The 22,013-nt window shown below is 54.3% G+C and overlaps 1 protein-coding gene across 5 annotated transcripts in view; it reads right to left on the bottom strand.

Annotated features, from left to right (window-relative positions):
• Positions 1–22,013, bottom strand: part of PLCG2 (phospholipase C gamma 2) — a 161,294-nt gene that overhangs the window by 96,976 nt on the left and 42,305 nt on the right. For 4 of the 5 annotated variants that reach the window (XM_060650040.3, XM_060650047.3, XM_060650042.3 and 1 more), the window contains 3 exons: positions 5,974–6,117; positions 3,943–4,036; positions 3,147–3,194 (listed from right to left, as the gene is read on the bottom strand). In XM_060650040.3, the coding sequence (XP_060506023.1) occupies positions 3,147–3,194; positions 3,943–4,036; positions 5,974–6,117 (286 nt within the window). Of the gene's footprint in view, positions 1–3,146; positions 3,195–3,942; positions 4,037–5,973; positions 6,118–13,901; positions 14,057–22,013 lie in introns of those variants that run through there. The other variant, XM_060650041.3, reaches the window with a different exon arrangement.

The raw sequence follows: 22,013 nt of genomic DNA, 5'->3' as shown, positions 1-22,013 counted from the left end.
CTCTCTCTCTCTCTCTCTCTCTCTCTGCCCCTCCCTCCCTCCTGCTCTGTCTCTCTCTCTCAAAAACAAAGAAAACATTAACATTTTTTTAAAAAAATAAGAAGTGGGGCCCCTGGGTGGCTCAGTCAGTCAACCGTCCGACTTCAGCTCAGGTCATGATGTCCCAGTTCGTGGGTTCGAGCCCCGTGTCGTGCTCTGTGCTGACAGCTCGGAGCCTGGAGCCTGTTTCAGTTTTGATATCTCTCTCTCTCTCTCTCTCTCTCTCTCTCTCTCAAAAACAAATAAAACATTAACATTTTTTTTTTTTTTAAAATAAGAAGTGGGGCCCCTGGGTGGCTCAGTCAGTTGAGCGTCTGACTTCGGCTCAGGTCATGATCTCGCGGTCTGTGAGTTCGAGCCCCACGTCGGGCTCTGTGCTGACAGCTCTGAGCCCAGAGCCTGTTTCGGATTCTGTGTCTCTCCCTCTGACCCTCCCCCATTCGTGCTCTGTCTCTCTCTGTCTCAAAAATAAATAAACATTAAAAAAATAATAATAATAAAATTAAAAAAATAAGAAGAAAAGCACCACCAAGCAGTGATGGGGGAGCCCCATCCTGGTGGCACGTCCAGCAAGCTGGGTTGCTGCAGACAAGTCAGGTCACTCCTCTTGGCCTCAGTGTCCTCATGAAATGGACCACGAGGCACCCAGCTCAGCAGTCTGAACATTCCAGAAGCCCCTGCAACTCCAAGAGCACCCTGGCCGCTGCAAGCCCAGTTCTCCACAAACACCAGCTGCTACCCTTTTGCCTCTGGATGCGCTCGACAGTGAACAAGGCGGGCTGGCCGAGACGAGTGCCGAGAAGCTGGGCACCGCCTGGGCCCGACGGCCTCGAGCCCGCCGCCCGCCCGGGGGTCTTTCCTTGGCTTCCGCCACTCCTTTGTTTTCCTTCAGGAAACGCCATCGGTCGTGGGCGACAGGAAGGGAGGGGAAACTGGCAGAGCAGAAGTCGGTCGCCCTGCAGCTGGCACCTCGGTCGGAGTTCCTCTGGAAAAACTCCACCCGGGCCTCCCAGAACCACAGGAAAGGTGGCGTTTTCCACATGTTGACAGAGCGGCGGGGCTCTGCCCGAGGAGAGCAAAGTCGGGGAGAGTGAACGGTGAAGCCAGGAACAGGGCGTCAAGTCCAGAAACTGACTTCCTCTCTGCTGAAGGTTCTGGTCGATGGAAAGACGGACCTCTGAGCGGGAATGCATTCTGAGCGGGACAGCCAGAGGGAGGCTTCCATGTCTTGACAAGATGGAGAGGCGGACTTCCACACCAAAGCAGCAACCCTGTACCCGGCGTGCACGCAGAGAGGGCCCGGGGGGGGGGGCTCCACCTGTCACCCCTGTGCCAAGCCCAACGATGAATCACCTCGAAGCCACACAGAAAGGAAACACGAGGGAGGCCCCACCTCAGAGGCTGAAAGAGACCAGTGTGAACAAAATCCTCTGACGCGGGGACCCCCCACCCCAGATCCACCTGCGTTAACACCAGGGCACAGCCCGGGGTGTGGGGCCACACGGTGACTGCTGGACAGGTGGACGAGGGAGGGGGGCGCAGAACACGGAGCGTGTTTCTGCAGACCTAACGACATGGCTGAACGTTTCGCCACCACGGGTTACAGTTTCTCCGACATCCCGTCGGACGGCGTACGTGGAACAAACCACGGAGGAGGCGCGTCCGAACTCTGACATCACCGGGTGATGGAGGACAGCGGCCTGACCCCCAGGAGCCTGCGAGATGGAAAGGGGACACCCGGGGACAGGTGGAAAGGCTAGCTGCGACCTCGCATACCGCACTGACATACCTTAACGGAGAAAAGGAGGAAGGAAAATCACTTAAAACTTGAAGAAAAAGAGCCTCTTTTGTGAGGCTCAAAAGATACGTTAATTTTAAGTGCCAAGCACAGTATCTAGTGTGTGGGGGCTCGATAAATGGTGGCTTGTATCAGTTCATTATTAATAACAACTGGATTATAACCTAAAAAAACAGATGAGAGCATCTTCAACTTCACTCATAAATAAATACAAATTTAAGCAAAAATCTGCCGTTGCCTTTCACCCATAGGTCATCACGGGTCAGTCCGGTGATACAGGGCATAGGGAAAGGGGTGCCCTCCTGACCGCTGGGACAAATGCTAACTGCTACCACCTCCCTCAAAATGGCAGACCAGAGGGGCACCTGGGTGGCTCAGTCGGTTAAGCGTCCGACTTCGGCTCAGGTCACGATCTCACGGTCCGTGAGTTCGAGCCCCGCGTCGGGCTCTGTGCTGACAGCTCAGAGCCTGGAGCCTGTTTCAGATTCTGTGTCTCCCTCTCTCTCTGCTCCTCACCTGTTCATGCTCTGTCTCTGTCTCAAAAATAAATAAACGTTAAAAAAAATTAAAAAAAAAAATGGTAGACCAGAAAACGCTGCATGGCTGGGACCCCTCCTCTAAGACTCTATCACACACGTTTACCCACAGGGAGACCCAAAGCTTGCCACGGCAACAGTCGTCACAAGGATAACAAAGGACCAGGAACCACTCTGCCTCCATCAAGAAGAAATGATTTCTCATGAGTAAGGAGATTACACCCCAGCCAAGGACAAAACCATGTTTGTTACAGAAACGTCTGGCACACACAGCATCATGTGTGCTGACAGGGAGGGAACTGCTCGGAGACATAATGTTCAGTGAACGAGCACAACGAATTGCGTGTTATCCCGTTGCCCGGCTCACGTCTGCCCAGCCCGAGTAACCATGGCGAGTCGACACGGGTTACTTCGTTAATGGTGGACCTCTGTCCCAGCACAAAATTGGGCAGGCGCCACAGCGATCTCGTTTCTCCCCGGGACACGGAAGGTGCTGGGATGCGAAGGCCTCGAGCATAAGGTCCAAGTGCTCCAGAGAAGTTGTCTGTGCGGACGGCCTTGAGCATCCACGGAAGCAAGGCCCCAGACGGTCGTGTCTCCACCGACACCCAGCACCTGGTGCGGTGCCTGGTACCTCGAGGGTCCAATCCAACCTCACGAGGACCTTTCCACACCACAAAACATGCTCCGACTGCCTCGGGATGTTCAAGGAAAGAACACCAGAGGCCAAAATGATCTGGAAGAAAACCCACAAGAATATGAACGAATCTCACCTGTTTCTTCTGGTTTGATCCACTGAATAAATCTGCTTTCTCAGCCAACTAGGAAGAGAGTTGAGACAGAGGGAGGGACAGAGAATTAGTACACAAACAAAACTGGTTCTATGGAATGGGGGCAAAGGAAACCGGAAACAAGAGGAGTTTTCCAATTTGCTAACTCGGGCAGCTTGGGAAGAAGCAGGTTTCTCCTTGGGGCTGACACGCCCTAGTTAGGAGCCAAGAGGCCCCTCCGAGAGGAGCCTAGAGGCCGGCATTCCTTAAACTGACGATCCTCTCTGATGACATTCATTCATCCCCCCAAAAAGCTGGTAAGAAAAATGGCGGGAATCCGAGGGCTTTAACCGAGGGGACGAGAATTCACACACAATCCCACGCAGACGTCCGTGACGCTGACTCACGGGCAAGGCAGTCCTGAGCCTCCCCGATCCAGGAGGCAGTGGCAGTTGCGAAATGCGGTACCCTGCATCTGACTGCGGTCTGGTGAGCTGGTTTAATCCCTTCCCGATCCTGTAAGAAGGAGGCCCTCAGTCCTCCCCTGGGACACAGCGCCAACGTGTGTTTCTGGCTCGGCTTCAACGTACTCCTCACCCCACCAGGCCAAGCAAGGCTTAGCACCGAGAGAGGCTCTCCGACGAGAAGGTGGGGAGCCCACAGCGCCTCCTGGGAGCTGCTGCACACAGGACACTCACTGAGCCTCCAAGATGAAACGCCCCACTTTTCTTCACTCACGTTGGCTCAAGGGAAAAGAATTAATGTGCAAATACAGAGATAAACAAGCAAAAGTCAATACCTCTCAATAATGGTGGGCGTAGACGCACTCATCGCTTCCTGGTGTAAGATTTTCAAGCCAGAGAGCCACTTAGTGGCGTCTTCTTTAGAATCAGCTGGACAGGTGAATAGGAAGGCAAATGTTGTTACTCGCTGGGAAGACGTCTACAGACAGACCGAGCCCCATACAGCCCATGGGGACAGGAGAAGCCAGTGCTGGTTTCTAGTTTTGCACGAGGGCACGGAGAAGGCATCTCCTTCACACCTTCGTGGCTCTACGACCTGCTTTCTGTCCAAGATGAGGCCACGTGCCAGCGATGACCCTTCTACAGCAGGGGTGACCAGTGGGACACCTTTTCCCCCCACGGGTTTTAGCTTTTACTCCTAGGCTAACGAATAAAGTGCAGGGTCTAAGATTATTCACACCCCAGTCCAGAGCAGCCCTCAGCATTTCCCGTTTCCAGATAAGGTCAGGGAGAAGGCAAGGGCTTGGCATCACTGAGGGACCACAAGTCCCTCGGCACCGCTTCAGGGCTGTGTGACGTTCGGCTGGTTCCTCAGCCTCTCTGTGCCTCATTTCCTCATCAGTAAAATGGAGCTAGCAAGGCAAACGCCTCTGAGTTATGGCACATGCCTTAAGGACCAGGTACCCTGTTCACGTGGACGAGAGCACGCTGAGGCGGCTGCTCTCACCCTTCCCGTGTGCAGGAAGAGAATACGAAGCTCAGAGGGCAGAGAGACCCGTCCCAGAGCCAGTCAGCGTGAAGCTGGGATCTGAATCCAGGCGTCACGCCCTCTCTACTGGACTTGAACTGGAGAGCTCTGAAGAGAGACCCCCGAGTGGAAGAGACACCAAAGCTGGCACCCCGGACTCACGGTCTCCCTGCCCAGAACAACCAGACCTCAGCCTGCAGCAGAGCAAAGTGGACACGACACTGGAAGTTCACGGGCCCAGGCCCCTCTCTGCTGCGTCATCCCTGCACCAACCACACGCCAACCGTCAGACGTCCGCCCCCCCATCTCCCACATCCAGCTTGCTATTTCCCTCCTTCAGCTCCTCACCCACGCACCACCCTCCCCCCGGACTGGCCTCCCTCTTTCCTCCCAACTCCTATGTATGCCTCAAAACCCAGTTTAAAAGGGCCCTCCTCTGCAAAGCCTTCCCTGGAAGTGGGCCCTCCGTGCCGCTACAGCACACTGTATGGTGATTGGCCTCTAGCTCTCATCACAGTGCACCGGGAGCCCCCGTCCGCAAGGCAGCGACTGGGTCCCATTATCTCCACGGTCCCAGGGGCATTTAGGTCAGCCCAGAGCAGAGTGGACGCTCAGAGGTGCGTGACAGACAGAGCAAATCAACGAGAGCTGCTCTGCACTCGTTTACATGTCCCCGACCATGCTCAGGTTTCGTCTTCCCCTCGCCTTGGTCTACCTTCAGTGGGATTTACTTTCTGTCTCATCAGTCGTGGTTGAACACACAGCTCTAAGTCAGTAAGTCCCGGGGCTGGGCCTGAAGCGGGGACAAGCTTCTGCCTCTGAGTGAAGTGCTGAGCTTTTCCACAGCTTATCTTCTGGCCTCACAGAGGCCCTTTCGGCCTTTTGGTGGATTCACAGGGATGGCTGGAAATCTCACCTCCAGATCATGTGTGAGTGTACATGTGCATGCACATGTATGTGTGTGCACACACATGTGTGAGATATAAGATTTCAGGATCCTTCCAACAGATCAGCTAAACTGCGTGAACAGTGTAGACCAGGCTCTGTCGGATGAAAACTAGAACCTGCCTTCAGCAATCTGCATGAGCCAAGCAGGCCCTTAACAGACACTTAGAACATCCCATTGGGGCAGACGCGATCATTCTGTTTCACAGCTGAGCAAACTGCAGCTCAGAGAGGTTGAGCAGCTTGCCCAAAGGCACACAGCTAGAAAGAGGCAGGGGAGAATTCAAAACCCCGATGTCCCTGGAATACACATGAGGGCATTCTGCTGCTAGAGGATGTCCTGGGGAGGAAGCCAGGCACAGTCAGGGAGGAAAGCACACGGACGTGCATTCACCTGCCAAACTCAGAGTGCTCAGGACGAACTGGGTGCCGTACAAGATGGTGAAACAGCAGTCCTCCTTCTGGCGGGCTGCCTTCGCGCGCTCAAAATCCTTGGAGTTCTTCCCAGGGCGGATTTCCTTGATTTCCATGATATCCACTAGAAGATAATTGAGAGGAGCCCATGAGAAGCTGGAGTTCACTCCGCCTGGGGACGCAGCCCACGCCTGCACCCCGCTCGTGCACAGCCCAGCCCCCTCATCCCTGGCCTGGAGACAGGCGGTCCCGGACCCTCAGCCCTGCCTGGACGGCAGGATTACACGCAAGCAAGTAAAAACCTGGCTGGTTTAAGCTACTAAGTACTGGGACAGTTGTTGTAGACCAAGAGACGGCAGAAATAAGAGGAAATCCATTCTCCCTATGATCCCTGCTGCTGCTGGACTCCAACCCACTCCTGGACAAATTGGGCCAGGATGGCCACCTGGCCCAGGGGTGACCCCTCCCCCCTATGGATGGCCACCTGGCCCAGGGGCGACCCCTCCTCCTCACGGATGGCCACCTGGCCCAGGGGTGACCCCTCCCCCTCACGGATGGCCACCTGGCCCAGGGATGACCCCTCCCCCCCACGGATGGCCGCCTGGCCCAGGGGCGACCCCTCCCTCCCACAGATGGCCGCCTGGCCCAGGGATGACCCCTCCCCCCCAAGGATGGCCACCTGGCCCAGGGGCAACCCCTCCCCCCCACGGATGGCCACCTGGCCCAGGGGTGACCCCTCCCCCCCATGGATGGCCACCTGGCCCAGGGGCGACCCCTCCCCCTCACGGATGGCCATCTGACCCAGGCATGACCCTTCCCCTCACACACAGGATAGCCACCTGGCCCAGGGGTGACCCCTCCCCCCCACAGATGGCCGCCTGGCCCAGGGGTGACCCCTCCCCCTCACGGATGGCCACCTGGCCCAGGGGTGACCCCTCCCCCTCACGGATGGCCACCTGGCCCAGGGGTGACCCCTCCCCCTCACGGATGGCCATCTGACCCAGGGGTGACCCTTCCCCCTCACAGATGGCCACCTGGCCCAGGGGTGACCCCTCCCCCTCACGGATGGCTGCCTGGCCCAGGGGCGACCCCTCCCCCCCACAGATGGCCGCCTGGCCCAGGGGCGACCCCTCCCCCTCACAGATGGCCACCTGGACCAGGGGTGACCCCTCCCCCTCAGGGACGGCCACCTACCCAGGGATGACCCCTCCCCACCCACGGATGGCCACCTGGCCCAGGGGCAACCCCTCCCCCTCACGGATGGCCACCTGGCCCAGGGGTGACCCCTCCCCCTCACAGATGGCCATCTGACCCAGGGGTGACCCTTCCCCTCACACACAGGATGGCTGCCTGGCCCAGGGGCGACCCCACCCCCCCACAAATGGCCGTCTGGCCCAGGGGCGACCCCTCCCCCTCACAGATGCACACCTGGACCAGGGGCGACCCCTCCCCCTCACGGATGGCCACCTGGCCCAGGGGTGACCCCTCCCCCTCACGGATGGCCATCTGACCCAGGGGTGACCCTTCCCCTCATACACAGGATGGCCACCTGGCCCAGGGGCGACCCCTCTCCCTCACGGATGGCCACCTGGCCCAGGGGCGACCCCTCCCCCTCACGGATGGCCACTTGACCCAGGGGTGACCCCTCCCCCCCCACACAGGATGGTTTCCTGACCCAGGGGTGATCCCCTTCATCGATGGCCACCTGACCCACTGGGTGACTGCTTCCCCCACAGATGGCCACCTGACCCAAGGGAGACCTCCCTGCCTACCATAGGATGATCATGGACTGTCATGAGACAAACTCAACCGGTCCCTTCCTCCCCTTTTTTTCTGTCAAAAAAGCACCTTTCCTGGGATAGACCCATTCCTGCTTCAGATGATGCTGATCTGCCCTTCCTCACTTCCTACCACGACAAGCCAAAGAGGGGGCCCAAGGGTCCTAGGAATGACCAAGGTGCCCCACCCCGGGGGACCACGACTGCTTCAGGTACGAGCACATGGCCCAAACTGGGCCCCCTGCATCCTCCGGGGACTTTTTTGGCCAGAGATGTTTGCAAAATTTCTCTTGCTGCTGCCCCCTGGCCGATAAAACATGAGTCTGGGGGTAGCGGGGAGCATGCTGCCCGCCACGTACTATCCATTCCCATGGTCAACACCACGATCCAAGCCACTGGAGTCTCTCGCTTGGTCCACTGAAGTAGCCCAAGTTACCAGTAGCCAGAGTCATTTTTATGAAATACAAATATACTCAGGCTACTCCTGGGCTTCGAACCTTCTGATGGCATCCCGGTGGTCTTAGGACTAAGAGCCAAGGCCTGGTGTTGACCCCGCCAGCCCCTGCACCCTCACCCCCCATGCTCCAGCCACTGGTGAGTGGCCGGCCACCCCCACCAGAGGCCAACAGTACACGCTGCTGTTTCTGCTAGGAATGCCTTTGCCTGGTTAGCTCCAAACTTCCCCCTTGCCATCTCAGCTCAACCACCATCGGACGCATAGAACACCGTCCAATTCCTGCTCTCATACATACCAGCCCCTCGCCCCACAGCTCAGAACAGAGGCAAGAGCTTAATGCTGTGACTCGTGGGGTCAGAACTCTTTCCCTGGACGGTGCTCCCTTCCTCATCACTGTGTCCCCCCCCCCCACACCGCCCCCCCCAGCAGGGTGGTTGGTAAACAGTAGAGCCCAATAAATAGTTGTTGAACGAGGAAGGGGGCAGAGAGACCGGGGACAGAACCAGAGATGGGACAGAGGGAGCTGGACGCAGAGATGTGAATAAACACACGTAGAGAAACCCAACAGGGGAAAGAGAGACAGAGACAGGAGCAGAGGACAAGCCACTCAGCCGAGGGAGGGAGGGAGATACAGACATACACACACAGTCAGAGAGGCAAGAGCAGGAGAGATGGAGACGGAATGAAAAAGAAACAGGCATTCTGAGCAGGCAGGTGGTCCTGACCATCCGCCACCTTCCACTTCAGCCCCAGGGAGCAACTCCACTCTGTTCGGAGCCGGGCCTGTCCTGGACAGGCTGCAGGCACCACCTCCCCCCGCAACCCCGCCACAGTGGGATGGCTGGCCTCCGTGATGCCCTCCCACCCACTTCCCTCTCCCCAGGCTTGTCCTCGCTCCTCGCTCACCGGCTGACCAGATCTGGGCAGATCTCACTGAAGTGACTTAGCAATACCTGCCTTCTCCACCCCCCAACTCATCCTCTTATTTCTAGATCTGTGCTGTACCGCTCCTCACTTGCACGAGTATGTTTCCAGGTTCGTCTACCTGTGGATGTACATTTCCCTGTCCCCCCACCAAAGCCCCAGGAGAACAGGGATCGTGTCCATCCTGCTCACCCCCAACTGGAGCCTCACGGCCCCCCGCACCAGGGCCTGGCTCAGAGCAGGAACTCGGGTTCCCATGGAATGAAGGAATTAGGTTCTCAGGCGCCTTGGTTTGGCTTTCCCCAGAAGGGGACCCTCAGGGGAAGATTTGAGCACAGTGGTTTATTTCGGAGGTGATCCCAGGAACACGATAGAGGACTGGGGATGTGAGACAGACAAGGAAAGCGGCCGAGCAGGAGGAGGATGCTGGGAATTGCACTGGCCGGCCATGGGCACCTGGAGCTGACCGCACGGGGGCTGTGGGAGGCCTCACCCACCAGGAAGCAAGACAGCCAGGGTATTTATCCCTAACCGCCATCTGCTGTGGGTTGAGGGCTGTTTCGGGGGCCTAACTCCCCAGTCCTCAAGCAGAGGGCTGCAGTGTTCACACCAAGCTGGCTTCAATGTGCAGAAATGACTGCCACAGCCATCAGAGTCCGCCTGCGGGGGCCTTTGCCACATCAGGTAATTGATCCAGTAGCTTCTGTGCTATCCCCACAGGATGCAGGGATCGGTGTGTTGGAGGGGTCAAAGGCCCAGTATCTATTGCAGGCAGAAGAGTGATGGATGTGCACAAGTCCCAGCTACTGAAGAGAACAGCTTCTCGGGGCTCCCAGCCGAGGAAAGCCGAAACGTGGACACAGGACAAGAGGTCACTGCCTGTACGTGCTGTATCCCCAAAGGTGTCTTGGCTCAGCAGATGGATCTGGGATTAGAGACACCGCAACCTCTTTGAATGTAACAGCGTTATTAAGATACCGTTCACATAAAATTCATCCATTTCAAACGTACAATTCACAGGCTTGTGGAAACCTCCAGCAAAGTCAATTTAAGAACATCTTCACGACCACCAAGAGAAACCCACACCCTTCAGCTGTCACTTTCCATTCCCCATCCTGTCTGCACACCAGCCCCTGGTAGCCACGAACCTACTTTCACTCTCTACAGAGCTGCCTTTTCTGGACATTTCATATACAGGCAATCGCAAGGCATGTGGTCTTTCGCGTCTGTCTTCTTTCACTTAGCATGAGATCTTCAACGTAAGCTGGGGTTACTGCTTTATTCCTTTCTAGGGAGGGGTAATATTCCAGCGTGCAGATGGACGACGTCTTCTGTGTCCGTTCTTCCAGTGACAAGCGCCTGGATTGTCTCCACCTTTCGGCTTCTGTGAATAATGCGGCAATGAACGTTCGCACACAGGTTTCTGTTTGAGCACTTGTTCTCAGTTCTCTTGGGTATCTCCTGGGAGTGGAAAGCCATCCTCCTGAGTCCACACTCTCAGGGTTGCCGGTTTAATTGTGAGGTAACACCTTCATGCCACGGGGCTGTCCAGCCACCAACCGGGCCCGGGAGGGCGCCTAAACGTCGATGTCAAGTCAGCCGTGGATGGGCCTGTGGCTGAGGCCTCTGTGCAAAGGCAGGGGTGGGGCCGCCACTCAGCCCTTCACAGCTGTCACTGCTACTTCCCAGGCCTCCGAGCAAGGAGGGGCCAGCTCCAGAGGAACCGAGGGCTGCCCACTATCCACGACCCCCACCCTGGTTACCAAGAGCCCCAAGAAGGCAGACAGGAAATGCCTCAAGCAGTGGGCGGTGCGGCGGGGGGGAGGGGGGTTCTATTTGGTAATCGGCCAAGTCTGAGGGGCCTGTTGGTCATCCCTGATATGTATCTGATCTTGCATCACACAGGGCACCCTGCTGAATGATGATCCCCCTGCCCATGGGGTACAGGGCACAAAGCGGGGGTCAGGCCTCCTGCGCTCAACTCGATCAATCCCCAGTCAGCTTTCTGACCTGCAGCTGGAAACAGAATCCTAGGGCCGGGGTTGCAAACTTGCCTCCTAAGTCATGCAAAGTTCATGTGTGGTGCCTAGTGGATGGACTCTGGAACCAGACTGCCTGCGTTTGAATCCCAGCTTCTAGGTGCTTCCAGCAGGAATTCACCTCTTTGGGCCCCCACTTCCTCATGAGGACAACAGGAGCAAGAATGGCCTCCTCACACGCTGCTCTTTAAGGACTCAAGGAGCCTGCGTGTGCACGTGTGGGTATTAAAGTATCGCCCGGTAGGGGCACCTGGGTGGCTCAGTCGGTTAAGTGGCTCAGTCGGTTAAGTGGCCCACTTTGGCTCAGGTGATGATCTTGGGGTCTGCGAGTTCGAGTCCTGTGTCGGACCCTGGTGCCTGCTGAGGATTCTGTGTCTCCCTCTCTCTCTCTGCCCCTTCCCCGCTGGTGGGCGCACTGTTTCGCGCTCTCTCAAATAAATAAAAACATTAAAAAAATAATAAAAGAAAAAAAAGCGCCCAATAATCATAACTAATAGAGATGTAGTAACTTCCAGGTGCTTGTTAGCTATGATTTTTTAAATTACTGATACAACTGAATAAAGTTGCTCTCCCGGAAGGTATAAGAAAACAACCGTCTCTCAATTTCTCTGTTGTGGACATTGAAGGGGCACGTCCAGAAATACTGATGTGGAAAAAAAATCCACCACAGCTCACGTAAATAGGATCCTGTATGTTAAGTGCCTGTGTCTCCCTTGTACGTACGTATCCACATGTATGCACACACACATGTACGTACGTATTGTGCACAGATGTCTGACAATTCTCACTATCTAAATACCCACTGTAACTTGCCAATCTTTTTTTTTTTTTTTTTTTTACACAAGATGCACTACCCAGATTACACCCACTGTAGATGTTTGTGTGCAGGGACTGATGAAAACACTGGTGTGTATCAGTCTGCAGTAGGACAGGACCATATTCAGTAGTCCCAATGCTGAAAATCATCCTGCCTCAAGCCGAGTCTCCTGCCCACCCAATTAAGTCCTGCTGGAGTCCTAGCGTTTACCTCTGACAAGCAAACTACCAAACTGAGTCCCGTTTCGATGACCTCTCTAGTATTTTCAACAGATTATTTCACAGTCATTTCTATTAAGTCACAAAGTAGAGGACAAGGGGGAAAAAATCAAAATTCACAACCAACACCACATGGTATCCTATGTACTATTCACAAGCATGTCTGGGAACGAGTTCATTAAAGCATCGAATAATTAGGTGGCTACCAAATGATATTTGTTGCCGTCAATGCTCTGTATTCGTGCAGAATACACAATGGGTTGGCTTTCAGATGTTTACAGGTATTAAGCAATACTGGAGAAATAGGTTTTTTCCAATCAGTTGGTGATTCATCACCATTTATATCCACGTTTAATAGGACATACTACATGGCTGTCTAAAAAAAAAAGATGTCGTTACTTATGTTTCCAGGAACACATTAGACTCTGCTAAAGAGGGACGCCTGTATCTGTATACATATATATGTGTGTATGTAAAGGCAGGAGAAAAGGTAGAAAAAATAAGATTTCTCCAACTAGCTGACAGTAAGGGTTACTGGTGCAGAGGATGACAGGCTAATGGTGGGCTTGATCTGCCTGGGTTGGAACTTTTGCCAAGGGCACAACACACATTCACTAAGATGACCAACTTTATTTTCAAAGTAGGCTCTGGTGGCCAGAGCTCAGACCATGCATGCTCATGTGGTGGGGCTCAGCAGCCGTGTTTCCTGCTTGAAGAAGTGAGATAACACGGCCACAGAAGTGAGGCCTCATCTCTGCACAAACTTGGCTTCCCAGCATCACCTAGGGCTTTCCCCAGGTCCGACCACGCTCCCGGCTGCCCTCCCCACCCATCACCTGCAGACACACACTTGGGGCTCCAACCTCCGCCCACTCCCCCGCCCTCTTCGTTGGCCGTCCCCATGACCCCCTTCTTCAAACCGTTTCCTTTCCAGGCCACTCTCAGGCTGCCCCCCACTCCTGGAAACCCTCCTACCCTCACACCGGGCATGTGACCTTTTCTTTGATTCCCACACTTGCCCTCAAACCAGGGCAAACAGGCTTAAAGCATCGTCAGGGAAGCCCCAGTGGTATGCAAGGGAAAAAGGGACTGCTGAAGCTTGGCCACCTTCTCACACATACCCGCCCCGCCCCCACTCCTGCCCACCTGCCAGCCATTCAATCGGCCAGGTGGTTATTAAGCATCATGCTGAGGAAGTACTGGGAAGAGACACACGGACGTGGCCCTGCCCTCAGAAGCCTGGGGAGGACAGACCCTCTCTGAACCGGCACACGAACACATAAGCCTCCAACCACACTGAACACCTCAAAGGACGGGAACAGAGTCTACATGGGGGCTTCTCCCCACAAGGGGAAGAAAGGCTTCTCTGAGGGCATCTTGGTAGAGCTCTGAAGGCTGGAGGGAACCCCGGGAGGGGGGGATGTGGGGGCGGGAGAGCCCTGCGAGGCACCCCAGAGCTCGGGCAAATCACCTCCCATCTCGGTTCTTTCCTCATCTGCACAGTGACAGCAATACCTCCTTCACCGAGCTGCTCTGCAAACAAGGTGAAATTACACTAAATAGAAACCGCGTGGCCCCCAGGAAGAGGTCTCAGTCAAGGTTAATTTAGCTATTGGGATGCGTGTCCTTTCGTACCACCTTCCAACACCACCTCCACCGCTGCGAGTGGTTTCACCTTGTCTCACGGGTGCTATGTCTCGATGAAAAACTCTGCTTTGCCAAATCAAGGGTGCCGGGTTGTTTCGCATACATGACAGCGTGTAACCCTGAAGCTCCATCAACAGCTGAGATGGACTGTGGGAGACACGGTTAGAAAAAGGTCAACGTGGGGCGCCTGGGTGGCTCAGTCGGTAGAGCATGTGGCCCTTGATCACAGCGTCACGAGTTCAAGCCCCAGTTGCACACACAGCCTGCTTAAAAAAATAAAAGTAAAAAGGGTCTACATGGGAGACCTAAAAGAGCTCAACTTTAGAAGAATCTAGCAGCCAGGGGCACCCGGGTGGCTCAGTCACTTAACCGTCTGACTTCAGCTCAGGTCATGATCTCAGAGTTTGTGGGTTCGAGCCCCGCATCAAGCTCTGTGCTGACAGCTCGGAGCCTGGAGCCTGCTTCAGATTCTCTGTCTCCCTCTCTCTCTGCTCCCCCCCAGCTTGTGCTCTGTCTGCCTCTCAAAAATGAATAAATGTTAAAAAAAAAAAAAAGAGAGAGAGAGAAAAATCTAGCAGACATGTGCTTCAAGTCTGACTCTACCCATCCAGGCTACGCAACCTGGGATGGGTTTCTTCATTCTGGCTTCGCCTTTACTTTCTCATCTGTAAAATGGGAACGAATATCCATCCCATACATAGATACATCTGCAAGAACTTGGTAAAATGTAAACTGTTCCATGAGTTTTAGATATTAAAGTCCTTTGAAAGCCTAGGCGTTGGGGAGTGACAGGGGGCTGCCCTTGTCTTCTTTGTTAAAAAATATAGTTGCTGGAACTGTGCCATCTCCAGCGGGGAAGGTCCCAGCCTTGCACTTCCACAGGAGAAGACCCTTCCAGGACAACAGCACTCAACTGAGTAGGTCGTTGTGACTGTCATGCTTGGCATTCACACAGAAATGCTGGATGAACTGGTTTATAGATGCTTCAGAGTTTTAAGTGATACTGGAGGAAAGGAATGAGCTAGTCTCTCTAGGGACCCCTTCTCTCCAGAAGAGCAGCCAACAGTGTTCAACAGGAGTCCCTAAGAAGAAAGTAGGCATGCCCAGCTCAGTCTCCCTGTCTAGTTCTGGTCCAGTCTGTCCCCCAGGAACCATGCGCCCTGCTCTGCTCCCTGCCTCTCAGAGGGAGCTGCCTCCAAGTGGCCTGTGGGTGTCCACCAGGGCCAGAGACAGAGTCAGCAGCCCAGGCGCCAGAGACAGAATCCAAGCGAGACTCCCCAGGAGGCACACACCCAGAGCAGACCTTCTTTGTCACTATTTGTCACTGACCTGTGTTTCTCAAGTGTCTCCAAACTCACGAGAAGATGAAAAAGAGGGGCTTCCTGAACCGGCCAGCTAACACCCCAAACACCAAGCATCAAAGAATTCTGTAAACACACACTCTTTCAGGGTCACTTGAATTTGAAGTTTTCCCTCTCCTGCTGGAGACTCGGTGTGAATAATCCTGTCGTGTGGTAGGTATGTGATACCCTAAATGGTACCCACATCTTGTTACGTCGTGTGACATAGTTTAACATCAATTGGAAAAAATACACATCTAGTACCATCTGTAAATTTAAGTTAAAAAGAACAAGTCCAGGGGCGCCTGGGTGGCGCAGTCGGTTAAGCGTCCGACTTCAGCCAGGTCACGATCTCGCGGTCCGTGAGTTCGAGCCCCGCGTCAGGCTCAGGGCTGATGGCTTGGAGCCTGTTTCCGATTCTGTGTCTCCCTCTCTCTCTGCCCCTCCCCCGTTCATGCTCTGTCTCTCTCTGTCCCAAAAATAAATAAAAAATGTTGAAAAAAAAAAATTAAAAAAAAAAAAAAAAAAAGAACAAGTCCATTTAAAAATACAGATCACATATAAAACAGGTGGAGGGCAGGTATGACAAAAATCAGTAAGACCTTAAGGAAGGGCTCGCCACCTTATACACGGCCTGTTGAAATTTTAATCTGCTTGGCTTTAAACCAGTCCCGTCTCCCACAGTTACACGGAAGGCCTTCATCGTACCAAGATTATAGATGGATCCTGCCCCACCCCGCCACCCACTGGACCAGTTGCTGATTTGGGTTGTTTTCTTTTTTTCGGAGTCATGTTTGCTTCTGACACCATTTCTCAGATGTCAGTCATGTGATTATCACCTCTATGAAGTTTGCCATGTCTGTATCCTGCTGGCACCGTGTGACATTGGTCTTTTAAGTCAACTCACCTTTTCAACTGAAAAAATATATAAATATGTACAGACGTATTTCAATAACGAGTTGTCTCTGGTAAAAAGAGACAACCATGTATAACAGGAATCATACAACACGAAGGCAGTGGCAACAGGACATGATTAGATTCTGCCTAGAAACAGCTGATGCCGCAGACCAAGGCCTCAGCGTGGTTCCGAGTTATAAAAGGTGAGAAAGCAGAGGGTAGAGGGGGTGAGGCCGACCAAGCCGTGTTACGACTCACACATGAGACAGAAGTCAGAACGGTGGTGACCTCCTGGAGGCGGTAGGTCCTGGCGTTTGGGGAGTGAGCTAGATCCAATCTGGGCAGTGGCCAGAGAGCATGGTCACAGAGGTAACCTTATACATGCTTATACCCCCTGCTTGTGCATCTTACCATATGCATACCTTACGCACAGAGTGAGCGTAGTTATTAAGAGACAGCACAAGGATCCTCGTCATGACGGACGGGGCTGTGGTGGCAGATACAGGAACGTGCACACAGTACACGTCAAACGAAGGAAACCTGCAGACGGTCTGTAGTGGACCGAATAATCAATGCCAGTACCCTGTGCTATCACACCGTATATAATTTTGCAAGATATCACCATTGGGGGAAACGGAGTAAGGTCTCCATGAGCTCTCTCTGTATTAGTTCTTACAACTTTATGTCAATCTACAATGATGTCAAACTTTTCAATGAAAAAAATACGAAGTATCAAGAAAGAAAGAAAGAAAGAAAGAAAGAAAGAAAGAAAGAAAGAAAGAAAGAAAGAAAGAAAGAAAGAACGAACATGCTAATACCCAACAGATGTTCCCCTTGACTCAATCAGAGACTGCAAAGGAACCAGTCTCCCTCCCTGGGCAGGGTCTGCAAATCATGGCGCCCAAGACTAGGTTCCCCCAGGGACACTGTAGAGAGATTTCCCACCCCCTCCCAGTAGGCTACTTCTCCATCCTAGGAAGAGACTCTGTGTTTGCCTTGTGCCAGGATCCAGACTATTTCTAGCTGGGCCAGAAATAGACACTCATGCAGCTCTCTGATAAGTCAGTCAGAAACCCAGAGGAAGTAGCCTGCAGGGGGCCTGGGGCAGGCCTGGCTCAGGGGCCCATTCACTCTCAAGGGCAAAGACAACAGCCAAGAACACAGTTTCTATGAACACCCGCCAGGAGTCTGTGCACAGTGCCTGAGGAAGGGCAAACGTGGACCCCTTTCAACGGCAACCTCTCATTTCGTCGCGTCCTTCCCTAACCTCAGCCCGCCAAGCAGCCTTGCACATAAACATATGCTCACTCTTTCAGTCAGATGGTTTGCCCTTGTGTTTTTAGGAAAAGAAAGGTTCTGAGAACACAGACTATTAGCTCAGCTCTGACCAGCTGGGGTAGAGAAAGTTCTAGAAGCTGATTGATGCCGAATGCTCCCATGGAAAATGCTGGTCCTCATCTTCCTGCCCACCCCTTGGCTTCAGAGGAAACCAGAGAAAAGTGAAGGGAAGCCACATTTACAGAAACATCTAATATGGGATCCCAATACGTGTGTGCTCATGCGAGGTTGACCTCACCATCTGCATTCCAAAAATGGGGAAACTCAGGCAGATTCAGTGACTTTCCAAGGCTACACTAGTTGAGCCAGGACTTCACCCCCAGCAGTCTTACCTCCCAAGCCTACTTTTTTTTTAATTTGTTTATTTGAAAGAGGAGAGAATGAGTGGGGGAGGGGCAGAGAGAGAGGAGGACAGAGGATCTGAAGCAGGCTCTATGCTGACAGCAGAGAGCCCGACGTGGGGCTCGAACTCACAAACCGTGAGATCATGACCTAAGCTGAAGTTGGACACTCAACAACTGAGCCACCCAGCCTCCTCCCAAGCCTGTATTCTAAACCATAACACAGGGAAAGATGAGTTCTTTTCTGAGGAAGATCCCGGCCCCAACCCTCCGGGGCTCAGATGTCACCCTGAGTCCTTTGGGATTCTTCCTCTTAGAAGCGTCCCTGCAAGGACCCCAGCCTTGAAACCCTTACAGGGAGGAGAGGCTCTGACAGCTCCTGGTCTATCCAACACCAGGCAAGGGGCAGCTGGGTGGCTCAGGCAGTTAAGCGTCTGACTCTTGATTTCAGCCCAGGTCATGATCTCAAGGTCGTGAGATTCAGCCCAGCATCAGGCTCCATGCTTAGCATGGAGCCTGCTTGGGATTCACAGTCTCTCCCTCTCTCTCTGGCCCTCCCCTGCTCATGGTGTCTGTCTGTCTCTCTCCCCCACTGCATACACACACACACCAAAATAAATAAATACACATAAAAAAAACCCAAAACCCAGTCCAGTGCTTGGCATCCGTTATCTCAGAGATGCCTCGTGCAGCCCTAAGAGGTAAGTGGTCACTGTTCCCAGCCCACCCATTTTTCAGAGGAGGAAACAGAGGCTCCAGCAGGTTGGGTGTGCTGGAGGTCTGAGCCAGGCCCGTCCAGCTCTGGAGCCAGGGTTCCCAAACACCACCCACACCGGCTCCCACACAGAGGCACTGGCACAGACTGACCTACCAACTCCACTCTGCCAGCAGAAAATGGAGCCCTGCCAAGGTCAATCCCAGGGTAGAAGCACCTGATTTGGAGGGAGAACAGACCAGAACCTCCTTACAAAGTATTTATTAGGTGCCAGAGATGACTTCACCGTCTCCTCTCTCTTCCTGCCAACCTTGGGAACAAACCCCCATTTTCCAGAGTTGGCTTAGGAAACTGAAGTCATTCACTCGGCCACCTGCCTGGGCCTTGATGCCAAAGGCAGCAGGGCGGTGACGCACAGGCGTCTCAAAGAGAGCCGCAAGCCGTGGGCAAGGTGGCCGGGCCCTTTCCCCTTCCTTTTTCCATTTTCAACAGAGCTGTTACCACAACGGCCTCTCGGAAAACCCTGGGATAACCGGGTTAGAATCTGGCTAAAGGTGGATCCTTTCTCTGTAACCAAGTCTCAGCAGGTAGAGAGAAATGCCACAAGCATTGAGGTCTCCCGTTGCCAGAGTCAGTCGTTAGATAAGAGAGGCAGAAATACCTTTCCATCTTGTTAATGATCAACAGGACCGGCCAGGGGGGTTTCCAGACGCTGCCCCTCAGCGTGAGGCCCTCCTGCTTCACCAGCAGAGACTGGGTCATGTTGGCCAGCACACTGGCTCAGGACCCTCGCCACAGCCTGACAGGGCCGCAGTCAAGGGGAAGGGATTCAGAGGGACATGGACAGACGGCCAGAGAAGTCCCTGGTTTCCCAGAAGCCTCTCCAGATGGGTGCCCCAGGGTGAATGCCCCGCACACCCACACTGGCCCCCTTGGCCTAGAAAGCCTTCCTTGGAGACACAAAGCCCTCATTCTTTCAAGCGAGGATTTCATCCTGAGTCCGTGAGCCTTCATGGGGTCCCTGAACCCCAAACACGGGGCCTCCGTGCTGCAGGCTTTTGGCAAGATTCAGCAGTTTCTCCAAGGAATCGAACAGCAGGAGCAAAGGGCACTCATCTCGGCTCAAGGCTCAGCTCAAGTGTCCCCTCTCCGGGGAAGGCCTCCCTTCCTCTTCTCAACTTCCTCTTTCGTCTGGCTCTCATATCTACTGTAATTACTTGTCTCCCTGCCTTGGTGCCGCGGCCCCAGCACCATGCGAGCTGGGTATGCAAGGAGCTACACGGTTACGGTCGGGGGTGTGCTGGTTCCTCCAGCAAGGCAACACCTTCCTACTCTCACCCTGCTCCCTGCGGGCTCAAGGGGCACCCATGGTCCCCCCCCACCCCCACCCCCCGCGTCAGACCCAAGGCAGGAGGGCTGGCCTATCTCACTCTTCGGCTTTGCAGGAACGGGTCTGGCCCTCGCTAGGCCTCCAGGCAACTCACATCAGACTGCTCCCAGAAGTTTAACTAAAATGCCAAATTGTGTTCGAGAAGGAACACAAGAGCAGATGCTAAGAGATCTGCCTTTACTCCTCTGTGGTCTGACCTGAGGATTATTCCAAGAAAGAGGCTACCGTGCGGAGCGGAGGCCGAGGGAGGGATGCTGACTGTGTCCACGGCCACGATAATAATGGCTAATATCCCCAAGCGTTCGCACCATCAGGCATGGGGAGAAAGCTTTACATCCCTTTCCTCACTTGGGCTCCCCATCACCACGATATTGTTATTATTACTCCCATTTCACAGAGAAGACTGAGGTCAAAAGACTATCAAGCCTGCAGCTGCTACCAGGCGCCAAGCTCCCAGCCCCATGGCGGGGCCTGAGGGGTTCCAGCAAGAAGAGGCCCCACCGGAGCCGATCCCTTCTGCTGGGGAAGGGCCCTGCTGCCCCTGCTTCGCCTCTGCAAATGAGTCTTCACTGTGGTTAGCAAGCCAGCCCTTCATTTCCCCACTAGGCTCAGTTTTGCAAACCAAGGTCAGGGGTTGGGGTGGGGGGGGCGGTGGCGGGTGGTGGCAGTTCCTGTTACAGCGAGCGAGAAGGTGACAGTCTTCCTTCCCTTTCAGAGGAGGCAGGATCGGGGCAAGAGGGCTCCCCCTCCCCGCCAGGCTGGTCTGCCCCACGTCCCCTCGGTACAAGAATCCAAGTCCAGCCCAGGGGACGCGAACACTAGTCTGACTCCGCAACCCGGGCCCGAAACCCACAACCTGACTTGCCCTTGACAAGAATTATTTGCCGGGGACTGGCCCTGGGCTCCAACCACGAGTCAGGCAGAGGGTCCGAATCCCAGCCCTACCATGTCACAGCCACAGAACTTCTGGCTTCCATTTATCCCCTGAAGATGGGCACCCGAGACATAGGGCCAGGCTCATGGGGCAAACGGGAGGATTTCCGGGGACAGCAGCTCACATCAAGGAGCTCAGAGAGTGCATCACACAAAGCTATGCTACATGCTTACTGCCATCACCCACAGACAATGGGGACGCCCATCCACCCGTTCACCCAGCAAAGAGCTGCCGAGGGCCCAGGTGCCTGGGACACTCGTGGGAGCTGGCCTTACCAGACAGACCAAACCCCTGCCCTCGAGGAATTACATTCTAAGGGGGACAGATAAGCAAATCACGATCTATTACAGCACTTAATGCTACCAGATGTAAGAATTAAACCAAAGCAGAGTGAGGCACGGCGGGTGATAGGGCAAGGGAGGAGTTCTGGTACCAGGTATGACCAGGGAGGCCTCCTCAAAAGAGGTGTTCTCTAAGCTGAGGCTTGAAGACAGTGAGGACAGATCCGTAAGGATGTCTAGGGAAGAATATTCCAAGTAGAACCAACAGCAAGTGCAAAGGCCCCAAGAGGGAAAAGTCCGCGGTATGTTCTAGAAAGAGCAGGAGGTCACTGGCTGGGACACACTGTGCGTGTGCGTGTGCGTGTTCCCTGGAGCCTTTATGCTCCCCACTGCCTGCCCATCTCACCTCTCCTGCCTACACGTTCTAATCACGCCAGCTCTGCGTCTATACATTCCTCCGCTCCACCTGCCTGGAGCCCCATCCCCTCCCTTGATGCATCCCTGGGCAAGGGTCTTACCATTATTTAGTTCTACCTTCCTGCTCATTTCTGTAACCACAGAGTTCAGGGAAGTGCCTAGCACCAAGCAGGGAGTCAGTCAAGAGGCAGGACAAGGCCCCTGGACAGCGGTTTGGCAATAGTCGATTCTGGTGACAAGGCCCACTCCCTCCCGCCAGGCGATTCTACCTCTCAGCATAGACCCGCAAGAAACTCCCACCTGTGCCAAATGCAGCACTGCTTGTAAAGGAGAAAGGGAACCCAATGGGAATGTCCAGGATCAGAAGAGAGAGCACACTGGCTCTCGTCATCGGTGGATCGTGCTACGGTAATTAAGAAAACATCCAGGGGCACCTGGGTGGCTCAGTCGATTGAGCGTCCGACTTCGGCTCAGGTCATGATCTCAC

This window comes from Panthera onca, chromosome E2 (genome assembly GCF_046562875.1).
Source record: "Panthera onca isolate mPanOnc1 chromosome E2, mPanOnc1 haplotype 2, whole genome shotgun sequence".
In the NCBI taxonomy this organism is placed as follows: Eukaryota; Metazoa; Chordata; class Mammalia; order Carnivora; family Felidae; genus Panthera; species Panthera onca.
The sequence above is the reverse complement of the archived record's forward strand: the minus strand, read 5'-3'. Positions and strand labels throughout refer to the sequence as shown.